Genomic DNA, 11,898 nt, shown 5'->3' on the forward strand with positions numbered 1-11,898 from the left:
GAAATCAAGCAGCAATCCGACAGGCAGTGGCTGATAGATCTCTATCAAGTGACAAGGGAATTCACTAGGTGCTGTCCCTTCTCCTGTCCTCCTCACCTCCCCGTCTCCACTCCTCCCTTCCCCCCTCCTCCACTCTCCCGCTCTCCTCCTCTTCCTCTCCCCCCCTCTCTCCTCGCAACGTCACTCGTCATGCTCAGGATTGCGATCGTCATCCCCGCGCCCTTCAACGTCTTCTCCATCATCATCTCACTTGCTACATTCTTGTACCATCGCCTGACTTACCTCAAGGTCCTCCTCTCTCCCTCTCCTTCCCGACCCTCCTCCTCTCCTCCCCTCCTTCCCCTCCTTCTTCCTCTTCTTTCTGACCCTCCGTCCCTCCCCATCCCCGCCTCAATCCTCCCTCCCCTCCTCCCCTCCTCCCCTCCCTCTCCCGCCTCTCTCCCTCTCCTTCCCGACCCTCCTCCCCCCGCCCCTCCTCCTCCTCCCCTCCTCCCCCTGACTTTCTCACAGAAGTATCCCGGTTACAACACCTCCCTCCTCCTCGACCTCCACTTCTCCCACAGCAAGCAAACTTCCCTCGGCACCAAGACGCAGGACAAACAGATCACCTCGCAGGAGCGCAAGTCCCTGCTTCGCATCAGCGCCTTCATGGAGCACGTCAGAAGCATGTTCCTCGAAGAGCAGCGCGTCAACGACCATGTCGGCCGAAAGCTCGACCAGCTCTCGAAGCTGCTTCGCTTCCAGCATGAGGAGGTCACCCGCCATGATCGCCTCATCGCCAAGTCGATGGAAAAGATCGAAAGTCTCATATCCTCAAACCACTCTGCTTCCTCCTCCTCCCCCCCTCCTCCTCCTTCCCCTCCTCCTCTTTACCCCCCCCTTCCTCCCAACCACGCGCTGTCGACGAGCAGCTTGCAAGGCTCGCCGAGATGTACAACAATCGCCTCCTTTCTGCCGATGAGTTCGTAGCCGCCAAGGCTCTGGTGCTGAGAGGGAGCTGAAGGGACTTGAACACTTAAGACTAGACCTACACATTTACACTTGAACTACACACTTACACTTGAATCTACACGCTTACACTTGAACCTACACGCTTACACTTGAACCTACACGCTTACACTTGAATCTACACGCTTACACTTGAACCCACACGCTTACACTTGAATCTACACGCTTACACTTGAATCTACACGCTACCGCACTTGGTCGCGGGCAGCCAGACTGCAAGAAATCCTGGAAAACTCATTTAAATGATTTAAAGGGATCGCTAGCAATTTCACTTGTTCCTTGTACGGGACACGAAACCGGTCGTAAGCAGGCCGTCACCATGCGCGTGCAGCGGGAGGCAGGAAGGATATGCAGGAGCGCGCGGCGCATTGTGACTCCTTCCTCCCTCCTCCCTCCTCCTCATCTCAGAACAACCGTTTCGCATCGAGATGTTCCCGCACTCAGGATCCCATCTCCTCAGTGCGTTGGTCCTTCCTCCCTTCTCCTAGGACGGGCTTCCTATGCTTCCGAGGGCCTGTCGTCTGCTCCTCCCTCCTCTCTTCATCATCCCTTCTCCCCCCCGTGCTCCAGTTCTTATTCATCGCCCGATGCTTCCACTTTCTTGCAGTACAAGGCTGGTGCAGCTCTGCAGTTGCCATCTCTTCCTCCCGCTACTCCTCCCAACAGCAGCCGTATCGCAAGGATCGCTTGCAAGAGAACGATGGTCAACTTTCTGAGGAGCGCACCAACCTTCATGACAGGACCAACAACCCAAGAGAACGCTGAGTTCATCAGGACCACAGACAACTCCTCTACTCTGATTGCCTACTGCCTCAAGAACATCAAGGGCTTCAGCTACCAGAACGTCATCAGCGCCATGCACAGGCTCGCGGTCTTGACGCGGGCAAGCAGGAAGCATCTGAAGCCGCGGAGGACCCAGCTCAAGGTAGTCGGGCACACGGGACTCAAGGATAGCGCAAGGGCAGCCATAGAGTCCGAGACCTTCTGGCTCGAGAAAGCCCTTGAGGCTCTGCTGCGTCGGGGAATCTTACAAGTGCGAAGGATGAACGGGTTCGCTGTGGTGAGGTTCCTGTGGTCTCTTGCGACCCTCAGGCACCTGCCTGAGCAAAACGATCTCCTCCTCCTCCTCGATCACGCGCAGTCAACGATCCCCGAGCTAAACCCTGTCTCGCTGGGTTTGCTGTATTGGTCGTGTGCCGTGCTTGAGGTCCCTTTGGAGGGAGAGTTGAGGTACAAGCTGGATGATGGGACGATGAAGAACCTGCCTCTCCTCACCCCCCAGTGCATCTCTATGATTCTGTGGTCATACTCCAAGCAGAGAAAGGCGCTTGACACTGAGCTGTATCAAGAGCTTTGTAAACAGGCGATTCGACTGATGGAGCAGTTCAAGCAGGAGGAGTTCAACATGCTCCTGCTAGCCTTGAAGCAGCTCAGGTATCCCCTCAGCCGAGAGATGAAGGGAGCCATCACAGAGCATATCAAGTTGCTCCTCCCCTCCATGCACCAGGGCACCTTCGTGTCCGTCCTTGACAACCTGGTCAGGAGCAAAGAGAGTTGGGGCGAGGAGCTGCCAGCGATATTGAGCGAGTACGTGTACAAGAACGAGTCTGTGATCAACGTGGACAGCCTTGTGAACATCCTGTGGAACTTTAGCCAGTGGCAAGTGAAGCCTGACGACCAACTTATTGAGGTGATCTCGCTGAAATTGGCAAGAAAACCTCTGTGGAGCACGCCCAGGTGTGATACATACTTCGTCCGTCTGCTCGCTGCGTTTTCGAACCTCAACATTCATCCTCCCCCGTCCTCCAGCGAACTCTGTCGCAGCTCTCTCCCGTCATGATACCGAGGTTTGACGGGTGGAAGGTCAGCGCCTACCTCCTTGCCCACTTCAAGCTGCAGCTCAAGATCGACGAGCAAGACATCGTGTTGATCATGGCGCAAGTGCGGAACATCACCAAGGGCATGGAGGCAAACGAGATCGGCAGCGTCCTGACTGCCATGTCCAAGCTTGAGCTGAGGCCTCCCGAAGACGTGCACGACAAAATGATGAAGCGGCTGGCGGAGGGCATCAACTACCTGGACGTCAAGTACCTCCACGACATCCTCCGCAGCCATGCCATGCTCGGCCTGACTGTCACCGAGAAGATCCTGGAGTGCCTCACCCTCCGCGCGCAGAACCTTGCCTCCACCTTCAGCTCCTTCGAGCTCTCGTTCCTGCTCTGGTCCCTCCAGGTCCTGATGTTGCAACCCCCTGCTTACGTCATAGAGGGTTTCATCAATCGTTCAAAGGAGATTGCGCCCAGGCTGGACGAAGAGCAAGTCGAGATGATCAGGTTCTTGGTGCCTCCGCCTCTCGTTCCCCTCCTCCCTGTCCCGGCCCCTTCTGCCCCCCTTCCCCTTCCTCCCTCCTCCTTGGTCCTGCCCCTCCCATCCATTCAGCGCCACAGGCGTGCCTCCTCCATTTTCTGCTGACTCCTCTCCTCAGGGAAGTGCTTGAGACTTGGGGACGACCAGGTTGACTGTGCGAGGGAGGAGGCAGGGTCTGACCCAAGCTGCAGGAGAGATTGAAGCGATCTTGTCGGCTCGCACGAGCATGCTGCCAGAGCGCGAGAACGAGCTGGAGAGCGAGGAGGAGGAGACGGCCTACGGTGAGAAGAGGTGGAGTGTGCAATGCGGCTGATAACGCGTGCGATTTCAGATCATCAGGATTACGATGCTTCCCGATAGTGAGGATGCAGAGATACAAGCGTTAGTGCGAGCACAAGGATTGTGCTAGACTTGTCGCCTCGTCTCGCCATGCTGACCATCAGCAGAGGAGGAGAAGTGTCCACAGACAGGAAGAGCACGGGACAGACGCCCCCGCCCATTCCCTTCCTCTTACACCTGCTTGCTCTGATTCTTGGGCAGCCCGGCTATGAATGTTGCCATGGAGATTTAGAGGATATGCCGGAGTGAATATCACGAAGTCTCATTCCATTGCGGAGGAACGTCTCAACGGTTGCTTGTTCTTGTCGTTTTCTTGTAAATTTTGTTGCTGCTGCTCTAGGCAGGGACGTACCCTCTCCCCCCCCTCCTGCTGCTGCCGCTGCCTCACCATCTTCTGTTTTCGCTTTCTTGGAGAACCCCATGACCATCTCGTACCGGATGCCGCCTGTGGCAGCAGTCAGCCTCCCAGGGAGGTTGGAGGATCAAACGATAGCGCAGGTAGAGCAGGGCGAGTACAAGAGAAAGGGAGGGGACGTTGCGGTGCAAGAGGACAAGGAGGAGAAAAAGGCTGCTGCTGCTGCTGATGCTGATGCTGATGCTGATGATGATGATGATGATGATGATGATGATGATGATGATGATGATGATGATGATGATCAGACAGAAGGCAAGTAAGGTGGACAGTAGATTGATGTCATGAAGGCAGGAGCGGAATCGAGGGGACCCAAGGTGGAAACAAAACAAGAAGGGAGGAAGGGGAAGAAGGGGGGAGGAAGAGAAGAGGAAGGGAAGAGGTAGGGGGGAGGGGAGAAAGAGCGGAGAGGTCGAACCTCCAGCTGACACCAGACAATCGAACAGAAGCGCGATGGCCAGCCCCTTGAAGAGAGCCTGACAGCACGAGCGTCACCCTACACGCAGCTCGAAGGAGGAAGCAGCCACGACCTGCGGGCCCTCTCGCCCTACGATCCCCTTGGCAACTTTCATGATGCTCTGCGAGGTCAAGGGTGTCAGACAGCTGACATTATCGCCCTCGCTCCTTCACCTGGCCCTTGAGATGAGGATCGCACTGGATCCTAGTCTTCACTACATCTGTATTCGCTCAAGTCACTTTCCTCCCCCCCCCTCCCCCCTCCCTCCCATCTACATCTTCCCTCCTTTCTTGGAATCCCTTCTTACCTCCTCCCTCCCTCCCTCCCTCCCTCCCCCCCTCCTCTGATCCCCCCCTTTCATCCTTTCCTCACCGATGGGGTTGCAGACAGCAGCGGCGATGAAGCCAGCTGTCATACCAGCTGCCATGTGAACAGGCGGTCCTGCTCCTTGTCTTAGCATCCTGCCTTACCAATTTCCCTCTCCCCCCCCCACCTCCCTTATACTCCCTTTCCTTCTCTCGCTTCCTTCCCTGTCTCTCTCCACTTTTCAGCCCCCTCCCGCCCCCCCCTTCCTTCTTCCTCCTCCTTGTCTTGCCTGAAATGTCCCAGGGCTGTCCCAGCCTCCCGAGAATCACTTTACCCATCTCGTAACTTGCCCACCTGCTTGCTCCTTGAGCTCGTTCGTACAGGAGAGGAGAGAGGAGGAGGAGAGAGGAGGACGAGGACGAAGAGCGGCAATGATGAAGACGACGACAAGGAGGATGGGGAGTAGAATTGAGGACATAAAGGGCAACCAGGTGGCCGACCAAGGGACATAAGTCAGCAAGTGCGCACTTGTTCCTGCTTTGATAGTTACCAACACAAAGAGATTGAAAGGAAAGAGAACGAGAAGGAAAGGACAAGGGGATGGGAAGAGAGGACAGTGGGAGCGAAGGGAGAGGAGATATGTGGCGTCACCTTTGTACAGAGCAAGAAAACCTTCTTGGGAGAGAATCGACTTCAAGCAAGCATACCCTCGTGATGGCTGGGGTGAAGTATGTCACATGATACCATCACCATCAATCCAACGAGGGCGATCAGTGAGGCGAATAGAACATCTGCTGTTGGAAGGACCATCTGCTGTTGGAAGGACGCGGAGTATCTGCCTTACCGTCGAGAGACTTCTGGTGAAAGGGAGCGCAGCATGCTGCATCTGCCTCAAGCATCAGCATGGTATACAGGCAGGAGCCAAAACTGACTTGGACCCGTTGCGTTATGACATCGTGCGGGACTTCAAAGATGGTGCAGATAGTCTGCCAGCAACGATCAGATTGCCGAATTCGACAATCCTTACGACATACTTCCGAAGCCATGGCCGCGATCAAGGGAGCGAAAGGAGAACCCTCGTCGACCTAGAGTCACGACACAACGGGTCAGATGATACCGATCCTCTCCCTTTGTGTGCCCTCTTACCTTCCCCGTCCTCTTCTCAATCATCTCCTTGAACCACTGCAGGGGCGTCACAACCATGGCATAGCAAGGACGACAAGAGAGTAGGCCAAAGGGAGGAGGAGCAAGAATGATGATGATGATGATGATGATGATGATGATGATGATGATGATGATGATGAGGAGGAGGAGGAGGAGGAACAACCTGGTAGGTGCAGAGATAAAGAGCATTGCTTGGGATCTACACGACGATCTCAGTCTCCACACTCTCTCCTCCCCTCTGCTCTACAAACGCGCGCCCTCCATCTCTGATTCTCCTCCACCTTCCCATCGCCCCTCAAGTGCAACAGCGCACGCACTTCCATCCTCTCCGCCTCCTTCAACCACCTGTGCTGTTGCACTGAACAGACAACCGCGATAGAACCCCTTGACCCCGGAAATGACGCTTCCAGCAGTTTGCAGCGGAGTGCGGAGCTCTGACCCTCCCTTGGACCGCATCCTCCACCCCTCCATCCAGGTTTTCTTTGTGACTACCCAAATCTGCAAGCTGTCAGATCAAGACCAACGGACGTTACAGGGATTGTCGTCGACATCATTGACATGCTTGTATCTTTCTTCTATCCACCAAACGACTCAACCTCCTCCTCCTCCTCCTTCTCATTCTCCTTCTCATTCTCCTTCTCCTTCTCCTCCAATTCCACTGAATTCTCCTTTCCAGCTTCACTCTGCCCATTGCTTCTTCTCCCTCTCCTCATCACGTTTGTTTCAGCCACCGCAGCACACGTTTACTTGCCTGATTCAGCAGCGACACTTTCTTCGACGGATCCATCTGCATTCTCGTTCGCAGAGTGTCAAGTGGGTACATGACGCCTGCTTCTAGTTAGGACTTGGAGTTGTACAATGGCCGGCACAAACATTTCTCGATGCAGGTGGCCAGGGAGTCCGCAACAACAACTTTCCACGGAGTGACCTTGTCATCAACTCAGACGTAGACACCACCACATCTCAATCATCACCTCACTCCAACGGATCACCTCAATCGGCTGGAAAGCAGCATCTCAGTATCATTAGACGATGAATCGGTTCGGGGAGGGGTCCATTAGGGAGGGAGAGCAAACATCAAGGCAGCCAGAGCAAAGATACCTCTTCTTTATCCTTCTTCTTTCCTGCCGGGAATACAAACTCCTTCGGCTTCTTCTCAGGCTCGAAAAGATGAAAATTCGCACTGCGAGCTGAATATCAAGTCATCACAAGCAGTGAGCAGGAGGTGATCTCATCACCAGTGATGAAGTCCGTGATCAGAGCGCAAGGATTGATGTGCACGGTGGACTTCGGGGGATCGGTGGCCTCTTTCTTCCCGAAGAACGACAGGTTCGGACTGTGTGTCAAACGCCAAAAATCCCAGTCAGTACATCGTACTTCCAATTGAGCGGGTCATCATCCACTTCATACCTGTGCTGCTTCAGATCCAAGGAGCAGAATGACAAGTGCCATCCGCGTGCTTCCCTAGCAACTGACGTGCAAGTCAGGCAGCCAGCAGAGACACTGAGACGGTCTCACTGAAGGGAGTCCTGTGGGGAGCGGGATTGCCCTCGGCGATTCGCTCTGTCCCGACAAGATGGAGGAAGGCAAGCATGATCAACAAGCGCATGCTCCGTGCTGGGCTCCAACTGCAGAGCATCGAGCCCACGAAAATTACTGGCATCTTGATGGTTGAGAGAGGATTGGATTCAGATCACAATTTCTGGTTGAGCACGATTAGCACACGCTGCTGCGGCCTCTGTCCTCATAGAGCTCTTTTTCCCCAGTCTCTCCCTCGCAAGGGGGCAGCATCCCACAGACGAGCTCAGCAATGTCGGTGAACCGTCTGCCTCATCATGTCAGGGAAAGCTCTGAAACAATTTCCAGGCAGAGGAACAATTTTGAACTTGTGAGGATCAAATGTGTTCCTGAGCTACATTTAACTTCAACCATGTTCTGACTTGATTCAACACTCCATCTCACCCCAAAGAAACAAGACGAGCACCAAACAACAACTCTTCAATGACAGAAATCAACAAGAGAAGCCCTTGGATAGAACGCCGGCACCAACGACTGTCCAGTCGTAGTGTCGAGTGAAGCAAGAACACGAAGTATTCAGAGTAATCCTGCCCAACTCCATGGAAGATGCTATAAACAGGAGAGTGATGTCTCCACTCTAATCGAGCAGGCTATGTAATTCTACGTGCCGCTCTCAAAAACCTCTCCTCAAGTTCTTCTACCAGGTTCAAAATCTGCAGCCGTTGCTACAATGTATGCAAGCTTTCAGTCCAAACCAGGTACTCGTACGGCTCACTCGATAGAGTCTCCAGTGTTTGCTCCTTCTATGATCTCTTCCAACTCAAATATTCTTGAAGTATCTGCCTAAATCCTCACTCCTCCTATCTTCAATTCGTGGCTCCACATCATTCATTAGTGAAGCATGGTCGATGTAATCGTTAAACCGCAAGTTATCATCTCAGTCTCTGCCATGATACATCTATCCATCCTCTTTCTTTTCAATCCTCCTCCTGCTTCCCACCATTCATCTTCAACTGCCGCATCCTCACTGGCCTCCTGCCTCCATTTACCGGCCTCTCCACAAACTCTTGGAGGTAGGTGGGGGTGGTTAAACGCATAGATGCCTCCACCCCACCCATACCAATACCACGAGAATCTGGTAGAAATATGGGTAGTGCCTGACCTCCCTACTACCCACCCTTCCCGAATCCTTGCCGGTGGACAGACTACCATAGGGGTACCACCCTATCCAACATGGAAGGGTACAGCAATGGTCAGTGGTAGGTAGGGTAGTCAACTCCCGCGTCTATCACCTGGTCAATATAAATGAAACCAACTGGGTAGGTATGGGTAGGTACTTGGTACTCCACAAGACATCATGGGGTTGATAGGTAGGGTAGTGTACCCCACCCTTTGTTAGGTCACTCCCATAGATGAATTAGGGCAGGATGGAGGAGCTGGGGGGTTGTCACGATACCATAAGGGGTGGTACTAAAGTTGGGAAAAGGAGGGGTCATTTACCCTCTGGGTGCGCAGGGCGTAGAACCCACAGTTTCAAACGGCTTCAACGGTGTAACGGATTGTAACGGAACTTCGGCCTGCCCCCCCCGGCGCACGCGGCCGGGCCCGCACCGAGCCTGAGGCGAGCGACGGTTACAAAGACTCTTAGGCTGCCCGGTAGTTGTAACCGCCGATAGACCAAACCAGGCCCAGGGGCCCATGCAGACGAAGGGAGACATGAGAGGGGTGGGGTCATGATTTTACAGGGTAGCGATGGCAAGGGGTGGGTACATATTTGGAAGGGGATGTTTTCATATTGGCATTCTCTCAAATTTCAATATTATTGACACATTGTTAAATATTTAACAGACATTTTGGAAGGATTCTAGAATAGTTTTGCCGGTGGCTTTCACAGGGGGTGGTGGGGGTATCCCTGGTGGCCAAGCAGGCCTATGTAGGGGTGGTGTAATGATTTGACCGGGTTCAAACGTGTTTGACCGTCGCTTTAGTTACTAGGGAAGGAAAAAATGGAGGAAAAAGAAAGAGAAGATGAACCTAGTACATGTAGATGCTTTAAATTCATGATATACAAGGACATCGAGCAAGTTCGGGGGTTTTCTTTGGTTTTGAAGCCCCTTTGGTTATTAGTCTTGTCCATTTCTTTCGTGTACAAGGAGGAGATTTGGAAAGGAGTAGAAATGCTGGACAGGGGATGTCAGTCCCCGCCTACAACGGCAAGGGTCTGATGAACTTCGAGTGAAACTCCTGATAGCTCAGTACGCACCATCGCAGGGATATCTGTTGTGATAGGAGAGAAAAACATCGCCCGAATGGCGCTGACATTTCTTCACCTAGCAGACATTCTCTTTGTGTACGGAGGGTTGTGCGCGCCTTCGAGAGATGGATGTTAGCAAAGACTACGTGGAGCCTGGGACGCCTGGTTTGTGACTTCCTCTGCATGGCCCTGCGTCAGAAGCTCACGTCGATGGCCAGGGACAGGTTTAGAGAGCAGGGCATTGCAGACTCCAGACAGGAACACCGTTGCAGGAACTTTGGGCGGCCATGCTGAAGATGCGGCATGGGCGGAGGTCTGTGAAGGGACGGAGATGCTGCTGCAGGGCTCATGTTTGCTGTGCAGGACACCACCACTGGCCTGATCAGGGAGACCTCTGGTGAGAGCCGGCCATGTCTACTGCCTCTTGCTTTACCTCGTTTCACTGTTCTGAACTTCTCCTCCTCCAGCTGGTGATCCTTTCAGCGGGCTGCACGATCAGCCGACGACAGATGGTGCCGACCACATGTCCTTGTTCACAGCATGCTGATCCTTGTCGTTGCCGCATCGAAGGAGCTGGCAACGGGCCCATCACGGCCATGAATGCAGAGATACATGCTCGAGAGCACGCGGAGCGACGGGAGCATGAGCTTGAGAACGCTAACCTGCAGTCTCTCGCCGATCGACAAGCCCTCTCCTTCTCGAACCAAGGTCTGCCCTCGCTTCAAGAGCAGCATCATCGTGTTGAGCTGCTGCTACTAGATGTCACTTCCCATGTCGAGGGCCTGTCGGACAAGACAGCGGGGAGCACGAAGGCAATAGAGGGCGGACAGGTTGTGGATTGCTTCTTCCTTTCCCATCCAGTGACACTCTGGTCCAGTACTCGGAGCAGTACACCGAGGTCGTCACTCCTCAGTACCACGTGATCGTTGCTGCTCATCTTGTCGTCCGCAGCGTCTCTGACATGTTTGGACGGGGCAGGAGACTCAGGTTTACCATCATGACGGATACATCCCCCTTGAAGCGAACTCTGTCGCTGAACAAGCAACAGCTCAGGTGTCGAGCATGGCAGAAGTGCAGAAGGCAGAGCTGACCAATCTCTCAGCAGACTATCCAAAGTCAGCACAAGCCGTCATCACAGGAGCAGCATGCTTCGGTGGGCTAACTCTGCTAGCATGCGAAGAGGTCGTTGACGATACCATGATGCAGGAGATGTCAGCAGCAGACATGTCCAGCATGAAATCTCAAAATGACGGTGACGGCGCTGACCTCTCGCTCTTGTCCACGATGCGTGTGAATGTTCTTCCAGTCCTGTACACATCGAGAGACCCACAGCTTGTTTCAGGTGTGCTGCTCTTATCCGCTCCTGTTCATCCTCTCCTTTCTGACATGTCGTTGCGTGCCTTGCAGTCGATGGAACTTTGCAGTATCAGCAGTCGGTCCACCTCGCCCACGTTCAGCATCATTCTCTCAGCTCGCAAGCAGATCAATCTCAGCAGGCGCAAACAGCGCAGCAGCAACAGCAGCAACAACAGCAACAACAGCAACAACAGCAGCAGCAGAACCAACAGCAACAAGTAGCTTCTCCTCCCTTCTCTGATGCCCTTACCCCTCCTCTCGCCTTTCGTCTCTGCCCAACCACGCCCTTGTCCTCCTTCCTCCTCCTGTTCATCCTTCCTACAGGTCCTTCAATCGGCGCCAACAATCTACGTCACCTCCCAGCACTTGCAGGTGCAGCATGACGTGGCCCCCTGTATCCTTCTCACCTCTTCCCCTCAGCAAACTCTGCCCTCCTCGTCGCAAGGGGTGAGCCATCCTAGTCTCACGAGCTTTCTGCGATGTGACGGTCCTTTCCTACTGCCTCAATCGGTAGCTCGGCGTTGCCTCTCAGGTAAAATCCTTTGCTAACTTGTGAGGACTGCATGCAGGAAAACGCTGACCTTCTTTTCTACCTCGTCCTCGTCCTCGTCCTCGTCCTCGTCCTCGTCCTCGTCCTCGTCCTCGTCCTCTTTGTTTTCTTCGCCTTTCAGATCCAGCAGCCTCTCTGTGTACATACTCAAGCTCATCCTGTTGGAT

General features: G+C 53.9%; 3 protein-coding genes across 3 annotated transcripts in view; 2 read left to right on the plus strand and 1 right to left on the minus strand.

Annotated features, from left to right (window-relative positions):
* The window catches only part of GUITHDRAFT_166769 (hypothetical protein), a gene marked incomplete at its 5' end in the record, with an annotated part of 10,885 nt that extends 6,837 nt beyond the window's left edge, over nt 1-4,048 (plus strand). The window contains 8 exons of the mRNA XM_005819012.1: nt 198-288; nt 511-753; nt 912-983; nt 1,616-2,698; nt 2,833-3,341; nt 3,494-3,522; nt 3,567-3,656; nt 3,707-4,048. Of these exons, the coding sequence (XP_005819069.1) occupies nt 198-288; nt 511-753; nt 912-983; nt 1,616-2,698; nt 2,833-3,341; nt 3,494-3,522; nt 3,567-3,656; nt 3,707-3,735 (2,146 nt within the window). The 3' untranslated portion in view covers nt 3,736-4,048. The remainder of the gene's footprint in view (nt 1-197; nt 289-510; nt 754-911; nt 984-1,615; nt 2,699-2,832; nt 3,342-3,493; nt 3,523-3,566; nt 3,657-3,706) is intronic.
* Nucleotides 3,977-7,692, minus strand: GUITHDRAFT_121743 (hypothetical protein; the record flags this gene model as incomplete). The annotated part of the gene is made up of 20 exons (XM_005819013.1): nt 3,977-4,050; nt 4,103-4,159; nt 4,545-4,602; nt 4,657-4,704; nt 4,757-4,803; nt 4,956-5,024; nt 5,541-5,607; nt 5,734-5,775; nt 5,828-5,875; nt 5,924-5,974; nt 6,036-6,071; nt 6,436-6,551; nt 6,637-6,736; nt 6,793-6,881; nt 6,927-6,981; nt 7,028-7,054; nt 7,155-7,243; nt 7,292-7,389; nt 7,431-7,524; nt 7,572-7,692. The coding sequence occupies 20 exons, from the start codon at nt 7,690-7,692 to the stop codon at nt 3,977-3,979; spliced, it is 1,386 nt and encodes a 461-aa protein (XP_005819070.1).
* A 2,258-nt stretch (nt 7,693-9,950) lies between these two features.
* On the plus strand, nt 9,951-11,713 carry GUITHDRAFT_148863 (hypothetical protein; the record flags this gene model as incomplete). Its single annotated transcript, XM_005819014.1, has 12 exons — nt 9,951-9,990; nt 10,044-10,138; nt 10,189-10,222; nt 10,293-10,337; nt 10,396-10,655; nt 10,703-10,744; nt 10,804-11,007; nt 11,032-11,077; nt 11,132-11,167; nt 11,233-11,276; nt 11,506-11,553; nt 11,696-11,713. Coding segments are annotated over 12 exons (912 nt in total), but the record flags the coding sequence as incomplete, so codon positions are not given.
* Nucleotides 11,714-11,898: the final 185 nt, after the last annotated feature.

Source organism: Guillardia theta (assembly GCF_000315625.1).
Source record: "Guillardia theta CCMP2712 unplaced genomic scaffold GUITHscaffold_250, whole genome shotgun sequence".
Taxonomy (NCBI): Eukaryota; class Cryptophyceae; order Pyrenomonadales; family Geminigeraceae; genus Guillardia; species Guillardia theta.